The 24,183-nt window shown below is 35.2% G+C and overlaps 2 protein-coding genes across 2 annotated transcripts; one reads left to right on the top strand and one right to left on the bottom strand.

The window, feature by feature from the left end:
• Positions 1-254: 254 nt before the first annotated feature.
• mmp11a (matrix metallopeptidase 11a) lies at positions 255-17,218 on the bottom strand. The gene is given in 11 exon segments (XM_042729926.1): positions 255-1,175; positions 2,628-2,891; positions 4,679-4,883; positions 5,238-5,455; positions 6,043-6,176; positions 7,642-7,785; positions 9,605-9,672; positions 9,675-9,739; positions 9,742-9,783; positions 9,786-9,855; positions 16,876-17,218. Coding segments are annotated over 11 exon segments (1,440 nt in total). The 5' UTR covers positions 16,987-17,218; the 3' UTR covers positions 255-1,056.
• A 4,653-nt stretch (positions 17,219-21,871) lies between these two features.
• On the top strand, positions 21,872-23,522 carry gstt1a (glutathione S-transferase theta 1a). Its single transcript, XM_019121853.2, has 5 exons — positions 21,872-22,038; positions 22,283-22,370; positions 22,452-22,602; positions 22,756-22,932; positions 23,017-23,522. Exons 1-5 carry the CDS (start codon positions 21,927-21,929, stop codon positions 23,215-23,217), a joined length of 729 nt encoding a protein of 242 aa, XP_018977398.1. The 5' UTR covers positions 21,872-21,926; the 3' UTR covers positions 23,218-23,522.
• The last annotated feature ends 661 nt before the right edge of the window (positions 23,523-24,183 follow it).

Below are 24,183 nucleotides of genomic sequence, written 5' to 3'. Positions count from 1 at the left end.
AAAGTAACTGATGTAATTTGTTTTAGAAATTGTATAAATTATAAATATTTAAGTTTTTTCCAGTTTTTAATTCGTTTTATATTCTTTAATCTTCTAAGATCTGATAAAAGATATTAGAAGAATTATTATATATTATAAAAACCGCTGGCCACCATGACTTCTTTCTCATAGTTTTTTCTTTCTTTCTTTCTTTCTTTCTTTCTTTCTTCATAAGTGAATGGATAAGCGGATCACACATAAAGGAATTTAGGAGATATTTTAATTGTACCAAAATACAACACACATTTTATTAAAGTATTTACATAGTTAATATGAAAAGCCACAGAAAACAGTATAAGAACTACAAAAAAAAAATAGAGAAAATATAGAAAAAAAAGTACACAGATGATGTGAAGGAAAAATATGCCAAGATGATCTATTGTAGTATATTAAAAACAAAACAAACAAAAAAAATTTAAAACATTGTCAGTGTCCTGCACTGAAGAGCGTTAGTTAGCCTGTTACAGTCTCAATATTATAAACAAATGATTACGTGTCAAGAGTTTGTGTGTTCTTAAAAACATCCTTCCCCTATGCAAAATTAGGAGAAAAAACATTTTGAATGAGAAACCTAATCTCTAAAATAGGTTTTTCGTGTGTTATTAATCAATACAAACTGCACAGTTTAAGTTACAGTACAACTTGCAGCGAATCATAAAACTTTGAGTGTTACGGACATTGCAACTTCTGCAAAGATCCCTGACAAATGTTTGAGCACCTTGTTTAGCACCTTAACAACAGGGTATTTGTGTCTCTTTACACAGTGGTTTCTTGATAATACAACAAATACAGACATAGCTGCACGTGGTTCATAAAGCTCAGATGTGCAAGATTTCCTGAGAAGAAATTAGATTAATCAGACATTTCTTTGAGGTGAAAGGAAGAGAAATGCCTGGGGAACAAGAACTTAGGTTACATAGTACAGTTCCTCGTCATGAAAAAGTAGGAATATACACTGTGTGCTTTAGACCAGGGTGTGAGAAGTTGTTGTAAGAGACAGAAGAGTTTCCTGAGGGTTTATGGCATGCTACATCCAAAGAAGTCTGCACCAACATAGCGTGGGTAACCTTCCAAAACCTTACGGTGAACTGAATCAAACTTCCAGTACTGTCGGTGACGGATGAAGACAACAAAGCCTGTGGAGTACACAACAGTTTGTGAGAAAATGAATTAATGGGAAACCCTTCATAAACCAATGTATTAATATTGCAGAATATTGCACAACTACATACTTAGTAATTATAAATCAGAAATATGAGTGTGCACAAATGTGTGGTAACAAAACAACTCAAACTTGACTCAAAACTAATGTCACTGACTATTGCTGCTGAAATATCGCCCTCTTCTGTCAGAGGTCTGTCACGTCACACTCACCAATTAAAATTGGCAGAACAGTGACAGATCAGATCAAAAAAGATTCTCAAACTTTGTGAACATGACCTACTCCATCTTTTTCTGTCACTTTGACTCATAAAAACATTTAGTGTTTATCCACTAAAAAAGTCTCAGTTATTTAGGCCTACTACTGTATGTTGTGGTCAGAGTGACTTAAAATGATGCAGCAGGACACACGTTCATGTGCGGGTTCAAATAGAAATAGATCTACATTCCAAAAACACAGACTTTTCTGAGATGTAGACACTGACAAAAATAATATTTGGGAGGGATTTTGTCAAGAATGACAATATATTTAAGACAAGTGTATTTTGTGTTGGTATCATGGCTGGTTTAGGCCTGTTGACTAGAAAAGTTGTTCATATTCTTTATATTCTGTGTGGTGGTCAGTCCACAGCAGTGACTTTTCCATGTAATGGATATTTGCCACCTTAAATTGATTTCCACTGTCTTCCATTATAAGGTTATTTTTTCAAACCTTATTAGATGTATGCATCACCTTTTATGTCAGATTCTTATATTTCATCGATAAATTCGATAAGAAAAATAAGACACAAATCGGTGGTTATGAATCAATGAAATTAGTATCAACAATCCATCTATGCACTGCAGGGGTGGCACAATATTTGGATCTGAAGTAGCACTTAGATGTATTTACAAAGAATGCTTAAAGCAGCTTAAAAATGCATTTACACTGCAATTAAAAGTGCATAAATAATTATAAGTATTTATAATAATTATTTAATTATTTAAAAAAAAAACGTTTTTATATTTAAATATATATATATATATATATATATATATATATATATATATATATATATATATATATATATATATATATATATATATATTAAGTTTACTTAAAATATTAAATATTAACTACAATATTTCAATATTAACTAAAACGGCCAGTAGGTGGAGACAAGTCTCTTAATATTTTGTTGATACTGATTTCATTTTATTCATAACCACTGATTTGTCTTATTCTTCTGATTGAATTTGTTCATGAAATATAAGTATTTGGCATAAAAGATGATGCACACATCTAATAAGGTACTATTAATAAACTTTATAATGGAAATCAATTTAAGTCTCTTACTATTAGTCACTAATCACATTCAGAAAAGAAAAAGTGACATAACCTGATTTCTTTCATATTAATATTAGAATATCTATTGAGCTGGAAGTACCATGCGCATCCTGAAAGGCGGCGTCAATCTCATCAGGGATGCCCGGCCAGTCCTGCTGGATTCTGCGTAGGAAGGTCGTGTCCACTCTGTTCTCTTGGGAATCCAAGCGCCAGTAGTTTCCTGATTTGAAGAAGTACGTACGGTAGCCGTGGTGCTCCTTTAAGCGCAGTGCAGCCTGAATGTCCGTGACAGGAAGTCCTATAGTCTGCAGAGGGTCCGGTCCTTTTATCTTGTGTTCTGCATCAAACACCCAGTAGTTGGAACCTAACAGAGGACATAACGGAAAAAGCACATATGAGTAAAGAGAAACTGTCACTTTATTCTTGTGTTATTTGTAAAATAACAGGTGGTTTGAAGGTAAAAGAGGATATGAGTGAAAAATATTATTACTTACTTATAAGGCCCTTAATGGCTTAGCTCCTGCGTACCTAACTAGTCTTCTACCACGCTACAAATCCATCACGCTCCCTAAGGTCACAAAACGCTGGACTTTTGATAGTACCTAGGATAGCAAAGTCCACTAAAGGAGGTAGAGCTTTTTCGCATTTGGCTCCCAAACTCTGGAATAGCCTTCCTGATAATCTTCGGGGCTCAGACACACTCTCTCTGTTTAAATCTAGATTAAAAAACACACCTCTTTGGCCAAGCATTCAATAATGCATCTCATAATTTTGGACTGCAGTTATATCTGATCAAATGTGCATTATTATTCTTTAGCTTGGGTTAAACAAATTAATTTTACTTGGCTGGAACAGCAGCTACGCTAATTATGTCTCTATTTGTTTCTCTGCTTTGCCACGGGATTTACATCCCGTGGTAACTAGGATTTACACAAGCTCCAGTCTGGATCCAGAACACCTGAGAAGAGATGATGCCAGCCCCTCAGAGGACCTCAGATGATGCTAACCCAGAGACAACATACAGAACTACCACATTTTGCTATAAGTTTGATTGCATAATTGCTGTTAATAGTGTTAATCGTCTGTTTGTTTACGTCTTTTTATTGATTTTTCTGAACATTTCTGCTATATGCACATGAACTGACAGTCACCACTGATAAGCTACTACTAAATATTGTAGAAACTTAATTTTCTGTAAAGTTGCTTTGTAATGATTTTGTATCGTAAAAAGCGCTATACAAATAAACTTGAATTGAATTGAATTGAATTATTAGTAAATGTCGCTATACAAATCTTATTTGTTATCGATTTGCAAATTCACTGCATGTTGGTAAAACAAAGGCAAATAATGATAAGACTCCATCGGAAGAATTTGTCTAAAATTACACTATTTAATACTACACTGAATTAAACATTTGTTCAGTGTATTAATTTATGGTATGTATTAGTCTATCTGCATGTTCAAAGTCAGCATGAAATAGAAATACACATATTTTTCAGCCTTTGAATGATACACAGTATTCTAAGATGGCTTAATTATTTTTTTTAAACAGCCGTTAGCATATAACTCAGTATAAAGAGCACTGAAAGACAGTAAACAGTCCTAATTGGTATACAGATCAAAATGTTTAGACTATTTATGGCCTTAAATAAGCTGTTTTAATACTTTTTAAGGTTTCACAAACACCTTTTGTCTATAAAATTAACTTGAGTGATTATCCCTCTAGTGGTAAAAAGATAAAGTACATTTAAATCAACATACCACATGTCTGACTCACTGAACCGATGCTATTACTGTTTTAAATGCAGAGTAAAGTTTAACCCAAATTTTCAATCTTTAAATTGTACATTTCATTCTGTGAAATTCACAAGTACCATCATAGCTACAATAACCACCTAGTACAGTAGTTTAGGTACTGCACTGCACAACACAACACATGTATTTTTCTGTTTTTGTTAGTAGCGTGTGTTCTGAGTGCTCGTGTTTAATCATGCCCAGCATTAGAGGCACAAAGAAGGATGCATTAGATATGGGTCAAGGGGAAGTACTGCACCACCCATCACCATAGATATGTATATAACCAGGCCTGTCTGATCCTGTGCTGCAACCACAAATCACCACAGTCAGCCACCGGTGCTGAACTCACCCACCTTCAAAGAACCAGATATTGCCCTTTTTGTCTTCATAGGCGGCGCCTATTTTCTCTGGAATGCCCCTCCAGTGTCGAGAGGCCAGGGCAGGGTATCCCGCCTGCAGACGGCCCTCCCTGATGCGCCAGGCATAGCTGGCCTTGAAGAAGAACAATTCCCCACGGATTACAGACACAGCATCGAAGTCTGTGTGACAAGCGTTAGGCTACAAACAGTGACAGCGAGAGGAGATGGGATAACGAGAGTGAGAATGAAGGGAATACATAGATAAACTAATATAAAATATGTGATGTTTTAGGAATATTTTGGGTTTAATACAATAATAGTTATAACAAAATACAATTGTAATATAATTGTAACATTAATAATGATTACCACTAAAAAAAAAAAAAAAAAAAAAATGAATTGCCTTTTCTTAAAAAAAGAGAGAGAGAGGGAAAAAAAATTAATTGTTATTTTTTTGTGGTAATCAACATTACAGTAAAAATCCTGTTGACGTTGCCATTTAAATTCTTTTAAATGTGTCATTTTGCCAGTGTTTAAATGTTCAGGGACTCACTGCACTGGTGATTATCTCATTGGTTTCCAAAGGGATTTGGAGTGGGGCTTGCGGCCGGGAGCCATAGAGGTATTGAATCCCTTTCTTGTCATCCTCACTGAGTTGGAGAGGATAAGAGAAGCTGTAAAATGGTGACATTATGGCTCCAGGCTCCAGAGAATGCTGCAGTCCCAGGACATGACCAAACTCATGTGCTGCCACCTGAAGGAGATCAGTTCCTGTAGTATGACATTTAAAATTAGGCTTTTTCAGACAAATATGAGTTGACTTTTATATCTGATCTCAAGGAATGCCTGTCAGTTGGTTTGTTGTGATCTGATTGCTCAGACAGGGTCTGGTGGATCTACATTGGTTACTGTAGTACATTGGTTAATGATGTAAGCGTCAACGCAATAACAGGAGACTTTCTCATTCAACAGCTGAGTAGCTGTCAGTGTGGAATGAGAGGACGGAAAACCAGACATCTTGCCTCTGCTCGTGTCTTTGATGACATCTCACCGTGAACTTAAAAGGTGGATTGAGCAACCTTACAAAATAACACACACTTTGTATGATGTCATGCATTTATATGATAAAAACAGATATGAATCTCTCTAATCAGTTTAATCGGTCAAATCTTATACAGATGTGAACTGGGTTTGAGATTGGAGCCTGGAGATTGGAACCTTTCCGCATCTAAACTTTCCAGGGAAATTTTTCCAGGATTCGTTCTCAACAATGCATGATATATGTATCAGAGATTTACAGTTTTCCAAGTGAGTGGCAGGCAGTGAAGCAGTAAGTTGTATCTTTACATACAACTTACCAAGTTCATTGCCCACCGTCCAGGATTCATCATAATCAAAATGAATGTCTCCCTCCCGGTGTGTCCTTGGGAAAAAAGCATGAGCCAGGATCCCACCGGGGCCATCAAAGGGCAAATTATCCCCATGCCAGTACCTAATATGGGAAACACAGACATATATACTGTATGTGTGCTATCTGGGATCTTTGGATTACAGTAGGACTATTGCATAAAAATAAACAATTATGTTAAAGCACTAGATTCCCCATTTATATATATATGACTGGAACTATATACAGTGTTAATTGTTTTCCGCCATATCAGTGGTCAAGATAAAGGTGGTCACCCCTCATGGTGGCTGCTATATTGTACTTTACTGTACTGGACTACCACTCAAAAGTTAAGTCTGTAAGATTTTCTAAATTAATACTTTTATTAAATAAGGATGCACTGACCAGAAGCGATAGTAAATAAATTTGTAATTTTACACAAGATTTCTTTTTTTAAATAAATGCTGTTCTTACTATTCACCAAAGAATCCTGGAAAAAAAATGTATCAGGGTTTTCACAAAAATATCAAGCAGCTTAACTGTTTTCAACATTTATAATATAAGAAATGTGACCCTGGACCAAAAAAAAAAAAAAAACAGTCATAAGTAGCATGGATATATTTGTAGCAATAGCCAACAATACATTGTATGGGTCAAAATTATCGATTTTTCTTTTAGGCCTAAAATCATTAGGATATTAGGTAAAGATCATGTTCGATGAAGACATTTTGTAAATTTCCTACCGTAAATATATCAAAACTTAATTTTTGATTAGTAATAATATGCGTTGCTAAGGACTTCATTTGAAAAACTTTAAAAGCGATTTTCTCAATATTTAGAATTTTTGCACCCTCAGATTCCAGATTTTCAAATAGTTGTATCTCGGCCAAATATTGTCTTATCCTAACAATCCAAACATCAATGGAATTATTTTCAGATTTGATGTATAAATCTCAATTTAAAAAAATTGACCCTTATGACTGGTTTGGTGGTCTAGGGTCACAAATGTTTCTTGAGCACCAAATCAGCATATTAGAATGATTTCTGAAACATCATGTGACACTGAAGATTGGAATAATGGCTGAAAATTTTCAGTTTTGCCATTACAGGAATAAATTACATTTTAAAATACATACAAATAGAACACATTTACTAATAATATTTCAAATTTTACTGTATTTGTATTTCAAATAAATGAAGCTTTGGTGAGCATAAAAAAATCAAACCAACATACCGTAGTATATTTTATACCTCATTATACTATATTCTATTGCACTCTACTGTATTATACTACATTGTACCATTCTTTATGTGCAAGACCTGTACAAGATAAATCAGGGAGGAGGATGACAAATACACCTGTGAAGAGGGTATTTCAGAAACAACTATTACTGAGACTATGATTACGAAATTCACCAGACTACTGTCATATCAGTTGTTTAGGAAGATGAACAGGAGCCAGAGACCAAAAGCTTTAAATTACTTAATGCACTTTTAAACTGCTTCACTCTGCTATACCTATGCATAATGAGACATGATTTTTTTTTTTTTATTATTTTTTTTTTTTTACCTTGTGAAGTCAATGACTATGTCGGCCTCTTGGTTGATGACCTCAGTGAAGGTGAGGGGCGTGACGTCACTCCAAATCTTGAGAGCTTCCCGTAAAACCTGTCTCACTTTATCCTTATTCATCTGCCACGGGAATCGCTGGATTCTGAATACACATGGGCACAGTCATACTCAAAGTTTATCAACAAAACACACATGATCACGTTTGCATACACACATTGTGTTACAGACCACCAGCCTTTCACTTTTGGACCACCAACCGACATAAACCCACATCAGAGACCACCAGTGACCATAGGCATTTGTCTGGTGAGCATGTCAAATGATCTCATAATGTGCTCTGAATGGTTGTTATATGAGCATAATGAAACTGTGGTTTCAGTTGTATTATGTATGTAGCTTAATGACCCACTTCTCTGACAGGAGCAGAACTCACCCCGCAGGGATCATGTAACCTCAGACAAGTATCAGACTGTTCTGGATCTTCATTTAAATTTTGGGCATGATTAACCTTTCATTATATTCATTTGCACAAAGGTGAGCACTTAATTAAGCATTCTTCAAATATTTATGTCGAACAGCACTAATAATCCACATAGCTCAAGTTAAGAGGAACTTAAGCTGTTTCTACTTGTATCAGAAATTATTTAGAAATGCGCATTTTAATAACAGAAGCCAAGCTTTATCAGAGGGCCCACACACCTGTCTGTGTTTAGGAATGTGTCTTGATTCAGTCCCTCAAGCTTAAGATTTTTGATACCATTTCGAATGCTTGTGTCTTTGTGAGATGGATCCTTTTCACAATTCCAAGGTTCTCAAAAGTCAAACTCAGAACTCGTCATAGTTGACTACACTTCTATAGTGGTGAATGAAACTACAATAAATATACTTTTTGCTTTCCCATTTGCTTTAATTGCATAGGAAAAAACTCGACAATATTGTTTCAATGACTTTCCAAAAGAGAAACAAAACATAGTGAGATTGATTATGAGGTTGAGAAGACAGAAAGATGTCAGATTTGCTGTAATTTCCTCAGTCGTTGTGTAGAAACACCTTCACATCAGCGTAAACTAGTTTTCTGTAAATGAATGCCAAGGTAATTTAACATACAGTATACACACGCACACAAACTTTCTGTCAAAAAATGTAAACATCTCGTTTATCTTATAATTCCCCATTCTAATCTACAATGCATGCCTTTGTACTAGTATTCAGCCATGAAAATGGTACACAAAAAACAACTGAGAGCAAGAAGAGCACAGAAAGAAAAGTGTGTATCCTGCATCTTCAACCGGATGCATCCACACCGTGCTGCCTGTGAAAAGATTCCTGTACAAATGTGGCTGATTGCTACTCTCTCAGAGACGGCCCTTTTCTCCCTCATAGGTCTGATCATAAAGCCCCTGCATTCCTCCTTACAAAAAACTGCCTGCTGTAAGCGCGATCAGAACAGAGATAGAAAGTGCTATCAGCACACAAACATTATCGTTCGTTCATATAGTGAATAAGGACAAAAATGACCCTTTTGTTACGATGAAAACAGACAGGCTCTGTACCACTGAAAAGATCTTGATCTAAGATCTAAGCTTACACACTAAAATCACACAGTTGGTTTATAGGTTAATAGGAAGTTAATTATTCATGAGATATCTTGTAAATTTAATCAGGTGAATGCACAGTGTATGTTGTAATTGTTACAGCAGATTACAAATAATAAGAAAAATAATCAGGAGGAAAATAATGCAGCCGACTGAAAAGAGCATGGAGGAAGTTTTTTTAACTTATTCAGTCAAACTTACAAATACAGATTATTTGTAGCACAATTAAAAAAAAATTCAGTCTTTTTGACATGACCAAACTGAAAGTGCCTCCAATAATTGAAAATAGAGGAGGCTCATTAGGAAAATGGTGGATATATTTCTTAGAATTAAAATGAATGATCTTGTTTTCCTTGTACACCTTACTTGTAAGTGAGGTCAGTTTTTGGCCAGCGTCCTCCAAAAATCACAAAGCGTTTCTGTCGGGGTGACTGCTGAGATGCACCTCCCTCTGGTCGGGGTAGTCTGGGACGCCACAGCGTGGTGGACCTGCACCCCGGAGCTGTTCCTGAGTTGGGTGTTGAGCTGTGGCTCATCTTTTGCAGTGCTTGAGGTTTGAATGCGTCCTGAGGGTCTCTCCTCTTTTCAGCGCGGGAATGAGGAATCTGTGACAAACCCTGTGATGGAAAGACGGAAGACATGCATGAAATCAACTGCAACAATCGACACTAATTTGCTAAAGAAATACTCATGTTAATAGCTAGTGCTCATGCTAATATCGGTTAGCTAGTTAGTTAGTTAGCATAACTACACCATTATTACTGATGAAAATTCAGTTTTGCCATCACAAGAATAAATCACACTTTAAAATACTTTAAAATAGAAAATAGGTGTTTTAAACTGTAACAATATTTCACAATATTATAGTTTTTACTGTATTTTTTGATCAATTAAATGCAGCATGTTTTTACTGTATTTTTTGATCAATTAAATGCAGCATTGGTGAGCATGAGAGACATCTTTCAAAAACAATCCTAAACGACCCCAAAAATTTGAACAATGATGTATATATTTTGAAAATTATGAACGAAAAAATTTGTTTGAACAGTATGAGAGACATCTTTCAAAAATCCCTAAACGACCCCAAAAATTTGAACAGTACTGTATATTAAAATAAAATATTAAAAAAATTGCCAGAAATTAGATAAATGCAGTACTGTATATTAAAATAAATTGCCAGAAATTGTTCATGACATTTATTTAAATGAAAGTCTGTTTGTTAATGAACATAAATAAAAACAAACAAGCCAAACCGCTCTAATCTGATACAAAAAGCTTACTGTGGGATATGAATGCGGATGGACTGCTTAGTGTCCCTAAACATTCTTTGGAGGAAATGGTTGTTCATTAACATGGGCGTTAAAGACAGAGAAAAATGCAGTGGGCAGCGTTGTGGCGCTTTCAGGCAGAATTATGAGCATTTACAGCTGCTTTAAACTTCAGGATGTTTCGTCTTTTATTTACAGTGCTCACCTTTTACCCACTTACAGAAAAATGTCTAAATACTATATTTACATGAAATCAACATTTAGTTCAAAAAGCTAAATTATAGCTAAATATATTCAGATTTGAAGAATTTACAACAAGCTGGTATATTGTGATATGCAAATTTGAAAGTTATCCTAATGTCTTCCTTTGGACTAAGAGGGAAACTGGTTTACAACCGTTTTGACTGGTTTACAACATATTATAAAATGTTTAGGATTTTTGCAAAGAAACAGCAAACAGGCTAAACGTTTTCCCCTCAGTGACCCCGTGTCTCTCTCCCAGGGACGGCGGCACAGCGGTGACTCCTCATGCGTGAGGCAGAGCTGCTATATTGGAGACAAAGCCCAGCAGGAACTGTGGAATGTGCCCTGGTCTCTCAGTGAGACTTTCTACCAGCATGCATTGCTGATTTCCAACATGTGCACGTAGACAGTTCAAGTTCATTAAATATATATATAGATAAAGATAAGAAAACTTTTAGTTCAAAACACATAAGCCAAGTTATTAGAAATGTACTCTTTGTATTTATGTTGGTGTCATATGGTTTTGCAAAACATTTATAGCTTTTTCAACAAAATTTATGTTTACAGTTACAGTATATTGTTCATATGTATCATAAAGCAAAAAACATTTTGTTAACATTTTGAATGTCAGGGAACACACCTTAATCATTATTAACGCATTGTTTTAATTATTCTTTTCAAGTTTCTTTTTTTTTTACAAATATGATAAATAATATATTTACAAATTATCTCTTTTTTGGGGAGTTGCACCACATGACATTTTAGTCTTGAATCCTCGTACTCAAAATTATCTAATATTTTAAAGGGATAGTTCACCCAAAAATGAAAATTCTGTCATTATTACTCACCCACATGTCCATGTGACATCAGTGGTTGTCAGAAAGCTGTTGGATTTCATCAAAAATATCTTACTTTGTGTTCTGAAGATGAACAAAGGGCTTACATTTTGGAATGACATGAGGGGGAGTAATTTATGGCAGAATTTTCATTTTTGGGTGAACGATCCTTTTAAGTGACACGTTGACCTAGAAGGCATAATTTCCGGATTTATCCTTTTTTCCCCCTGCATGTTTCTGCTTGTTGGTTTGATTAAGTGTTTTAAATGTTTAATAAGCAATGACACAGTCAAAGCAGGTTCTTACTATATTCATAAATTTTTTTTTTTGATTAAAAATAAACAATTGTACCAAACTATTACAAAGGTTTTTTAATGCATAAATTAAAATCAGGCCCCTCGTACAGCTCATGAAACATCAATATAAGCACTTTCACTGTACAGCTTAATCTAATCTCATGAACCAATCTGGATATAAAATGTTTATGAAATTCAAACCAGATGCTTGAATAAATTTCATTTGTTTATATCACCATAACATTCAACTGCATCGTGACTCCTGACCTATGAGTGGGCGAGATCTGCCATTATCCTGAAATAACACACACATTCCACTTCTGGCAAACACAAAGATGAGGTGCTGTTTGCATTTTTTTTCATACGATGCAAGTTTCAAGAACTACAGTTCAAAGCATATATTTGACCCACTTGTAAAAAAAAAAATGGAGGGCAAGTTAGGACACATTTAGCTATACTATGCAGGGGGGAATGAAGTCAATACAATATGTTGCTATTTCTTATGTGTGTGTGTAATAATCTATGGAGAAAGCATTTCCCAAGGTGTCTTGATGTTCTGCCAAAACGCAATCCCCAAAGTTTAAGCAGTTTATTTCATTAAACGTCTGAGGAGATTAAAGCAGCAAAATTGCAATACACAAAATAGAAATCAAGGTTGCAGTATGCACTGATAAAAAGCCTGGAGGTAGTGGCATGATGTGGAAAGGAATGCTATGGGGTTTTTTCTGCTGATACTGGACGCAAGATCAGAGTGAATTTTGAAATAAGTGTGAGAATGTAGCTGTCCACTTTTATCAGCACTGTTTAAATGAACTGTCTGACCCTAAAGCTATTGAAAATACCTTTTTAGAGTGGGATCAAAATTCTGGGTCAGTGCTTAATAGGTTCACAGACATCAGACAGGGAGAGAAAAAAATTGTCTCAGTGAGTTTGAAAGCTAGCCAACAATGCTTTCTGATTCATTTTTTAATGCTGGAAATATTCTGAGTCAGCGTTTTGCCTGTATTTTGACATAATTTATGTTTCAGATAAGCCCCCAGACAAAGTCAAAAGTTAGAAAAGCTGCTGTTGCTTTTCATGTGTGGTTAAATTCACTAGTTGGATCTGTGCTTGAGCCTCACTCTCATACAACACTGCCTGTCCCAGCATAGAGCTCCCACGTCCCCCCGCCTCTCTCTCGTGTTAACACATGCTTTCAGCTTCCACAGAGGAAATCCTGATAAGAGGTCCTGGCATGGTGCATCTGAGAGCTGTGTTTGCCCCTATGTGCTTTACTTCAGAACCCTGTCCAAAAGTAAAAACACCAGCAGACTTCCAGATTCACTGAGTTCAGGCTAATGATATCTGAATTGTTGAGAAACAGTGGCCTTTGTTTGGCAAGATTGACAAGAAAGAGTGAATACGGGACCATTATGTTGCAAAAAATGTCAGGTACTCGTGTTGCATAACAGATGAATTGTCAGGATTTTTATCCTTGCTTTCAACAAACTCAACTGAGAGTTCAAGCCATTTTCAGTAACAAAACAGTTATTTAAGGCTTAACTTTATGGAATACTTTCACCTATTCCATATGCCAATACAGAACTGTAAATAGACCAATTTGCAGGTTGATTTTTCAAACATGTGAAAGGCAGTTCTGTTGAGCTATCAAAACATTTATATTTTTTTATTCAAGGAATATTCTTTGTGCTACCCTGTCAGATTTGCTATAACATAATTCAACAGCAAACAATGCTACCTATCAGATTTTGCTTCCAGCATGATATTAATGTGGTGTGAGGCTTCATTAATGTGTACACCTACCCTAACCCTAAACCTACCCTTGCATTATTAAAGGTCAATTGGCAGCAATTGTGACAAATTAATTTCTACATTTTCCTCATTCTCTTTACAAAAAGCAAAAATATGAGTTACAGTGAAGCACTTACACTGGAAGTGAATTGGGCCAAGACATAAACATCAAAATACTCACTGGGTGCATCCAAATTCACATACTGTTTCAAGAATAGTATAAATCTGGAAATACTACTGTGTTCAATTTATTTTTTACTGTATAATAAAGGAGTAGCCTATGCATATTTGGATGCACAGCCACTTTTCACAGTATAGTTACACGATGCAAACTACATGTTTAATTTTATTCAAAAAAATCACTGACTAATTTTTTTTTTTTTTTTTTTTACTTTTTTGAGTTTAACGAACACCAAACTTTAGTGACTAGTACCTTGAAAATTACACACACATTAAGACACATCTAAATCAACACATGAAGCAAGATTATTTCAGGACCAACTGAGTAAAGGTCTCCATGAAATGATAAACAGGGATTAGTATACTTTTAAGTAAAAGCATCATGCATGTTGCAATATTGTTTGATTTAGTAAGATAGTTGTTGACCCCTCCTCTTTCTACATTTATCAAGTGCTTAAACAAGTCTTCTGACCCTAAAAAAAAAAAACATTCTGAATGGGTAGAGTGCAGGATCAAAGATCTGGGTCACTGTCCAATCTGGTTTACAGACATCAGACAGGAAGAGAAAAAAGAAAAGCTAATCCTAACACCAACATATCACAACTCTACATGACAAGATAAATGAAGCTTTAAAAGATTACCATTTGAACAAATATTCACAGGTAAATCCCCTAAAATCTGCAGCTGACTTGGGAGTGATGAGTGGTCCAGTGCAGGACTAAAGGAGACTTTCATGGAAGCTTTCAGTGATAAGCTCCTAGATACAGTGTATGCACCAGTGCTCATGTTAAACTTTATCCCAGCAGCTCAAGTCCTCAGTCTACCAGCAGTGGTAAATGTTTCAAGTTTGGATCAATGCTTGAAGGACTTTGGCACTTGGCTTATTCCCATAAACCCATTTTTTCCCTCTCCCACACACACACATATTCCTGCTCTGACACATCTAAGAAATCATGAAACTGATCATGCTTTCCTTGAATGACCCTGTCAAAATCTTAGCAGGGGCATTTCCCAACCAGTTAAGGTGAGTGAATCACCTGACCCAATAACCTTGAACTGCTAGACTCTGAAACACAATGTTGTTTGTGATGGAAACGCTGTTTGGGTTACAGGTGAATTCACTCATACTTCAGACTGAGGTCGTATTACAGAAACTTCCAATTTTAAAGCTACAATATGAAAACCTCCAGCGTTTTTTGTTTTTTGTGTAATTATGTGAGTTTGGCTTTTGCTATTCTATTAGGTGTGTACCGGTGTACCTAGAAAAAGTCATTAACGACATCTGAATTCCCACTCTTTTCCTCGAAATAGATAAAAACGTATATATCAAAAAAAAAAAAAAAAAGCATATAAGCCAGACCAGACAAACCTTTTCTTTATTTATGGGCATGACGTGAACACATAGGCTAAGGAAAAATGGCAAAAGTATACAATTTCCTGTACATGCAGTGACTTCTCATGATTAGCCTACTAAACAGATAAGCATCAGTATCTTAAGCACTTACATTCGCTGAATTTGATCATAAATAGCCTACTTGTATTTACAGAAGTTTTATTAAACTCAATATTATAAACCTTACACCAAAATACAGCTGACAAATTTTTTTTCGCAAAAAATGAAAACAATATTAAATAAGCACCTACAGATACAATAAAACTGCTATTATACAGCACAGTCCCAGTACAGGAGTGTATTAACCAGTCTTTTTTTTTGTTTTTTTCAGACTTTTTTCCCCAATATTTCCCAATCATTTTGATGTTTTCTTGTGGCTCAATAAACTAGCAAATAATGCTTAACCACTGTGTTGACAACCTTTATGCATTTTTTATGCTTCCCATATTCAGGTATTCAACCTTTACTAAAGTTAATTGAAAATTACATGACTCAAGTGGTGTAAATATTAAGCTGCATATATTAACCTCAAATAAATGGCATGAATGAACTGAGTGTCCTAAAGCCTCCTCCTTTGCTCCCGGTGACCGGGTCAAATGTGAAAATGAGATGGGTATGTGAAAATAATAAAAATAAACAAGCATTGTCACAGTTGACAAACTACATAATCTATTCTCTTTTTGCAGTGGACGTGCCTGGGAACAAGGGGCCAAAATAATCATAACAGGAAAAAGGACTGTGAGCAGACTATCACATTCCCTAAATTCTCTCTACAGTAGGCTTTGCATCTGTGTGTGAGAGGGAGTGAGGGAGTGTGTGTCCCTCCAGATGGCACAGAAAAGACAAACTTGCCCATGCCTGTGCAATCCCTCACTCTTTTGTCATCGCTGAGAGAACAAACTGTCAACATTATATATAAGTTTTACAACTGAGTCATCAAAAACACAACACTAAAATCTATTCTTCAGATCACAGGAATGTGATGACAGGTTAGGTCATTTTAATAAACAAATAAACACTTCAAATATAGGGCATAAACAGAAAACCCTAAAAAAAGGTAAGCCTATATTTTGAGTTGAAAAAATACATTTATCAAGCGCATTTAGTGGCAGTTAAACAGTTAAATGAGATAAAACAGTAAGCCTGTAAGTATATTTTGAGTTGAAAAAATACATTTATCAAGCGCATTTAGTGGCAGTTAAACAGTTAAATGAGATAAAGTTGCTCTGGTAAGCATCATTAAACTTGAATCATAAAAAAGCGAACAAACCCAGATGAAACTGACAGGTTCTGGCTCGTAATTCTAGGCTTCAGACGCTGTTTTACAATTTTTGATTAATGATGATGGCCCAGTATAAATAAGAGTCTGGTGCCAACAATCATAGCAAGACACAACTCATGCTTTCTTTGCTTTCTTCATGTTGATCTATTTGTATTTGCCATGTAGCATGAAAGTAAAAATAAAAATCATTTATTAAACATTTTAAAGTAAAATTCAAACTTTAAACTTTTGTGGCAAGTTACAACTTAAGAGCAGTTAATATAAAATAACCACTTACTAAACAGAAGCCTACGGTTTTCAAGAGCTAGAATCAAACAATGCATCAAATGTATGCATTAATAAACTCACCGGAGGCGCTTTGTGCTTTATGAGTCCTGGTCCCTCATGTAGAGGCATGCATCTCGCGGTCAGGAGCACATGCAGAGCGAAAGCGCCTGACAGAAGCCCGGAGACCCGCATCCTCCTCCTGTATCCTCGAGCTCCGCAGCTGGAAGTGGAAGTGCCTGAGAAGGTTGTGGTGCAAGCTCGCGCGATGCCTGTGGACGACTGCTCTTATTTATATGCAATTATTTCTTTGTTCTCTTTCCTCAAATACACCGCTTTTTTTTCTTATGGGCTGGAGTGACAATATTGCCTGGTCTCACCACGTGACTCTTTTTTTTTCTTCTGTACAGAGCGAATCAACTGAGCTCTATGGGACACTCATTATAAAATACAGCCTAGTCTAGAGTGTAGAAAAACGACCTAATTTTGTGAGATCTCGACAACCTCCTAATTTAATTTCCAACTGGCCTTATTAATACAGAAATTTGCATGTTCTATAAATGTTTGACATTTTTGATAAAGCTACAAGGGCATTACGTAATTTAATAAAAAAAATAAACGCAGCTTGTACTGTTAATGAGAAAAAATCGTGTTATGAAATTTTAACAATTACAAAGGAAATTACATTTCATTTTTTTCCACACACACCCACATATTTAATTGATTTGTTTCATAAATTGTATTGACAGCTTTAAAATATGAGACAATGTTTCAGGAGTTTAAAATAGAATAGAACACGATTATTCGATAACTGGTTTATTTTCTATTTAGGTTTATTTACATGCTTTATTTTATAATAGTGTGAAGGTTTTTTTCCCAAGTGGGTTAAAGGTTTGAAATATTGCATAAAATACATTTGACTGAAATGCCTGTATTGAAACATTTTGCATTCAACCTGTGATAAAACTTCATGGACTTTTTCATTAACTGTTCCCTCCTGGTGGTCCCTCCTGCCCAACTCAATCCAAGCACCTGAGTCCTTAATCATTTTCAATAGACGGCTGAAAATACATCTCTTTCATCTTCATTTGACCCTCTAACTCTAGCACTCTGTATTCTATTCTAACTGCTTGTTTTATTTAAAAAGAAAAGAGCCTTTAACACTGGCATTCTTTATTCTTTCCCTATTCTTTCTACTTATTTTCTTTTTATTTATTATAAATAATGACCTTCTAATACAAGCATTATCTATAATTTTTCTGTTCTATTGACTTGTTTTATTTTTTATTTAGAAATGAACCTCTAACACTAGCATTCCCTATTCTTTTTCTGTTCTATCTACTTGTTTTCTTTCAGATGCACACTTCAAAATCTCTCCCCAAATAGGTCATTCGGTACGTTTCGCCTACTGTTTTATGAATTTATGAATTCGGAAAAACTACTCTTTTTAAAACTTTTGGTTTTACATTCACTTGTGGTCAGATTTTGATCAGGTGAGATAATGGGATGCAAGTTTTGATTTTCTGGGCTTCCTCTTTTTCCTCTCCAACCCATTGGAAATTGTCCACCATGAGCTCATCCACATATGCAGGTGAATTACTAAATAGTATGCCTAAAGTAGTATTTGATGTCAGATGGAGCCTCTCACACTTGAATGAACTGTAGTATAACAGTTCATTCAGATTCAGTTTTTAGTAAATTACAGAAGATTAAACTCAATATTCTATATTTTTCAGATTTTTTAATGGAAAAACTGGTTCAAACTCAACTCAGAGGTTTCTATTTCCCTGCATCCCACTAGAAAGAAACCCCTTTCAAATGATAATAGAGAGAAACCTACTCTTAGCTACAGGCAAAATCATACTTTGATTGCATTCATTATTTTTTGTAACGTACTTAATTTTACATTCAACACCTCATTGAAGAATACTATGAAATCACACCATGCATTACTACTAACCACAAAAAAAAAGAAAAAAAAATAATTTTAGTTTACATGACAACAAGCCAATATAATATGTTTTACCTAAAAAAAGAAACCCAGGCTTTTGAATTCTGTTTACAGAAATGTTGAAAAGACCACAGATCAGCACAATACAAATCACAAATATGAAGAACATGTTTAGTCAATCTTTCAAATCGGTCATTACAGATTAATAGGTTACATTATGAAAAGTGCTTATGTATGTCTAAGTTAATGTTTGAATTGCCTTTACTCTGTATGGGAGTGTATCAAAAATGCAGGTGCAGGAGAGCACAAAAACTAATGAGGCTTCATTTACTTTTAATGCCCCACCATGAGCCTCAGATGTTATTTTTCCCTCCCCTGGTAAGCCTCTTGGACTAAGGGCTCATAGCTTTGTCACTACGTCAGCCTACAATGCTTATGTCAGCACAACATTATCATCTTTGTTAAAGAAAGCTGGAAAACATATTCACTTACTCATATGGCCACATGAATGATGCAGTGATATGATAAGGTCATATAGGTGTATATATGCTTTTGATGTGGTTAACCCCAGGAAAGTTCACCTGCATAGATGCGGATGAGCTCATGAGAATTTCCCCAAATGAGTTGGAGAGGAAAACAAGAAGCCCAGATAATCATAACTTGCATCCCATTATCTCGCCTGATCAAAATCTATCCTCAAGGTAATGTAAAACCACAAGGATGATGGGATGGAACTTTTTACCAATTAGATTAACATTACTAAACATCAGTTGTTTAGCCTAAATACAATCAGTTGAATATATTTTACCAGCTGCATACAGCTCAAATTCTCCAAAATGGCGCTTAGCTGATGTGGAGTGACACAGAGGAGACAAATTGTTGAATAAAGTTGTTATTTTTGTTTTATTCGCATACAAAAAGTATTCTCGTCGCTTCATAATGTTATCGGTTGAACCACTGATGGCAGATAGACTATTCTGACGATGTATTTCATACTTTTCTGGACCTTGCCAGTGTAATTTACTTGACAGTCTATGGGACAGACACAAGCCTCCAGGTTTTCATCCAAAATATCTTAAATTGTGTTCCGAAGACGAACAAAACTTTTACGGGTTTGGAACGACATGGGGGTAAGTGATTAATGAGAAAATTTTCATTTTGAGGTGGAGTATCCCTTCAACTAACATTAACTTGTTTATGTTTTTTCATTTTGGTGTGTGGTTTCCCTTCAACTAACTATGAGAACATTTCAAGGCTCATTGAAGTAAATATTATCAAATTGAATGAGAATCAAATTCTTAAGTGATTTATGATTTATTTTTTGTTTTTAGGTGGTTTATAAGTTGTGTTATAATTAACTTGTTTATTTTTCCTTAAAAAGGCATATACAATTTTTTTTCTTTGGGTTTGTTTAGAAAATGCATCACCAAATCAAGAACAAGCATTGCATGCCTCTCAGAGCAATAAAAAAGTGAATCTGTTAATACCATCTTACATCTATAGGAGAGAACATGGAGAAACAATCTCAGCCAGACTTTTACACAGACCGTTTAGTACTTATCTGCTATAATCTGGAACCACATGCCTTTTTAAATTCAAACCAGACTCTGAGTGAAGTCTTGCTGGGAGCCTCAGCAGGAAAAACCCACTGGCCTCACCAGAACCATTATATTTATTCTTCCAAACCACAAGCGTTCTTTATTTAATTCTCTTTGGAGTTTGATGGGGCTTTGGTGGATGATCAAACACCTAAACACAGAAAACAATGAAGAGTTAAATATGGTATTTGAAATTTGGGTTTGTGATTTCAATATGCAGTGTAATATGGTGTAAAGGTGTGTCAGTATACCATTACTGCATATGTATCAAAGAGTATATGCATCTCAATATTGTACTTTTCCTCTGAAACAACACAAAACCAATAAAAACCCACCCTTTTAAAATCCAAAGTGTGCACTTACAGCCTCACCTCACTGAGAAGGTCAACTCCAAAGCACACTAGAATGACCTCTGAGTTTGAATGCCTAGCAGTAATATAGGGCAAATGAGGAGAGGATGTAAGGACTTTAGGTTGTATTGTGAGTTTGAGTGGATGGTGTTAATATTGGTTTTATGAGGAGTGGTTGTCCTTGATGGTATAGCACTCCTTTGATGCTATAGAGCTGAAGGATTTTCTCCAGAAGGTGCTGCTGGACTGACATGAGTCAATTTTTTATTTTGTGAAAAGAAAAAGTGTTCTTGCGCCATCATGTGGCATATTTTTTTGACCTGTCATTATAAGTGCACATGGTACTTTAAACATGGAGGTTTTTTTTTTTATAAATGTATATAAAGTAAAATAAACAGTCAGATCTAAAACAGAAAAATCTGAATTTTACGATATTTCAAAATTTCAAATTCTTTTTTATTTTTATTTTTTTGTAAAGCATTTGATGCTGGAAAGATGCCTGTAAAATAAGAGCCTATAAGCATAAAAGTGCTGCATGTTTACATTGCTGAAATTAGGCTACATTAATAGGAGAAAATACATGTAATGGCGGGCAAAAAGACTATTTATTTAATTACTGAAGGCGATTACTGAAAACATGAGATAAATCTAAAATATAAGCAGCCTATAAAATTCTCTCTAATTTTTGGTAGCCTATATATATTAGCGCTCTTAAAATATTATGGTAAATGCAAATTACTACTTTGATTATATGTTAAGTGATTAATAATCAACTAAAGAAACTAGCCTACTCATAAGAGTTGGCAAGATTCACGGATGGGGTGAATTTGAATGGACTTTAGCATATTACAGCAATCTTTCTTGACGCAAACCCCCTAAAAAGCACACACAATCGAGTTAACCATTATATTTGCTGGAAAAGGTGCACGTATTAGCAATATATTAAGTTTCTACTCAGTTTCTTTACAATGTGTTATTCCGCTCTCGTCCCTTCACGACATCTCAGACATATTCCTCATGACATGCAGACAAGTTATTCTCAGCTCTTGCCATTTGTCTTTGATCATAACGTCAAAAGCTTATAATTAGATATACGAAGCCGACAGCCACAACATGGTAACCTAATTTTAGGTTGTCGCAAGAACATTGTACCATTGACCCATGGAGGGCGGAGTATAAATACAGAACATATGAGAAGTCTGGCGAATCGCTCATCTTGGACACTTCTCATCCAAAATGCCACTGGAACTGTATCTCGATTTGCATTCCCAGCCATGCCGCTCCGTCTTCCTATTTGCCCAGATAAATAAAATTCCATTTGAATTCAAAGCGGTGGATTTATCTGCAGGTGATTTTTGTTTTATTTTTATGTAGCTGTTTTATGGAATTGTGCATGTAATCTTGGTAATCTGCAGTTGTAACCTTTAGCTGTTTCACCTGATCTAAACCTAATGTGTTTAACCTTGATCATGTTTTTTTTTTTTATAACTTTAGACACAGTTTGAAGTAAAATTTTTATTCCATTGTGAAAAAGTTTAGCATTTTCTGCATTAGTCATCAGACCTATATTTTATTTTCTCTGTGCTCTAAAGGTGAACAATATGGAGAGGAATTTGGTAAGGTCAGCATCATAAGGAGAGTTCCTGTCCTCAAAGATGGAGACTTTATTCTAACAGAGAGGTATGTTGTTACCCTGATTTACATTTGATACGTATTTAGATTTTGTAAGAGACAAAGTAAGACTGTATACTTTCTATATAGTATAGCTATACTGCAGTACTTGGCAGCAAAACATCACACTCCTGACAACTGGTATCCAACTGACCTGCAGAAGCGTGCACGAGTCGACGAGTTTCTCTCCTGGCAGCACACGAACATAAGAACTCATGGGTCAAAGGTCTTCTGGTTCAGGGTAAGAATTGCTTTATTAAACATTAAACCAATCATTTGTTGTGTATGTGTGTACCGAGTAAACTGTGATTATGCAAGCTTTCTTTTAGCTGTTTTTTTTACTCTCTTTAATGCATGCATTATCCACAGTCAAACTAATATTTCCCAATTCTAGGGAGTCATGCCTGCAGTCACTGGGGCCCCAGTGCCTAAGGAGAAGATGGATGCTGCCGTGGAGGACCTCAACGCATCTTTGAAAACCTTTGAGGACAAGTTTCTGCAGAGCAGGCCCTTTATAATTGGAGATAAAATATCTCTGGCTGATCTTGTAGCCATCGTGGAGATAATGCAGGTACATTTTGTGCATTTGATTTCTTAGACCAAGTGCTTTACTTAAACATGACATATTTACCCATTCTGTTTGTGTGTCTTGAAGCCGGTCGGTACAGGTCTAGATGTGTTTCAAGGCAGACCTGCTCTGAGTGCATGGAGAGACAGAGTTAAGAAGGAGATCGGTGTGGAAGTCTTCGATGAAGCCCATAAGGTTATCATGAATGTTGATACATTGGCACAAACCTTTGAGAACAAAGGTTTACCAGAGTTTCTCAAGCTAAAGATACAGAGAATGTTTAACTGAGTCTGTTTGCATGGTCTAATAATCTAGTATTAAACAATATCTTTCTTCAAGTTATTGTGCAGTAATAATGACACGGCTTAGAAAATATTATAGTATTGAAATCATCGTATTCAAAATAAAAACATTATAATAAAATTATGCCTAAATGTATGCATTTGTAAGATTTACAGTGCATATATTATGTTGTGTGTTGCCTTGAATGGTGAAATACCAAAATCTCAAAAAATCACATTTAAACAATATACATTTAAAATGAGCAAAAACTCTTACATGAACTGTCCAATAAATATTATTTCTTATGCTCAGATTGTCAGGCTTGTGTTGTGTTTTGTTCCCCATGTGCTCCCTGTGTCCCAGTGTTTAGCCGTTGTTTTTGGTTAATTTCCTGTCTTCATTATTTCATTGAGTTCATTAGTTTCCAACTGTGTTTGATTTGATTCGTGTGTTTACTTTACTCCCTCATAATGTCTTGTATTTAAAGTGTAGGCTGTGAGTTACTTCTTTGATGAGTCTGAATGTCGTTACCTGTTTCCTCTGTGTTTTCCTGGTTCCATGTTAAAAAATAAAAGTATGCGTCATCGTAAATTCCCCTCTGTCTTCTCGCTCCTCCCCCAAGTGAGCGTGACACAGATAGCCTTAAAGCATAGATTTTAGGCTGGTAAAGCCTAAATGCATGTGCAGTCCCAAACTTGAGTTATAATTTATTTTTAGGAGTCCTTGTTACAGTATAATTATACATTTAAGTACTGAGTAATATTAATTAACTGCATATACTAACTATATGGTTAGGGTTAGGATTAGGGTTTGGTTTACTTGCATTTAACTATGCATAATTTATTGTTATTTTATAATTGTTATTATTATATATTGTTATTAAATATTGCTGTTATTATATAAAATAAAGTGTTACCCAAACTTGTAACAGCAATTGCAGTATAAGTATGAAATATGAGTAATATATATATA

The sequence above is a fragment of the Cyprinus carpio genome, chromosome B8, assembly GCF_018340385.1.
Source record: "Cyprinus carpio isolate SPL01 chromosome B8, ASM1834038v1, whole genome shotgun sequence".
Classification (NCBI taxonomy): Eukaryota; Metazoa; Chordata; class Actinopteri; order Cypriniformes; family Cyprinidae; genus Cyprinus; species Cyprinus carpio.
Note: the sequence above shows the minus strand (reverse complement) of the source record. Positions and strands in the feature narration are given on the sequence as shown.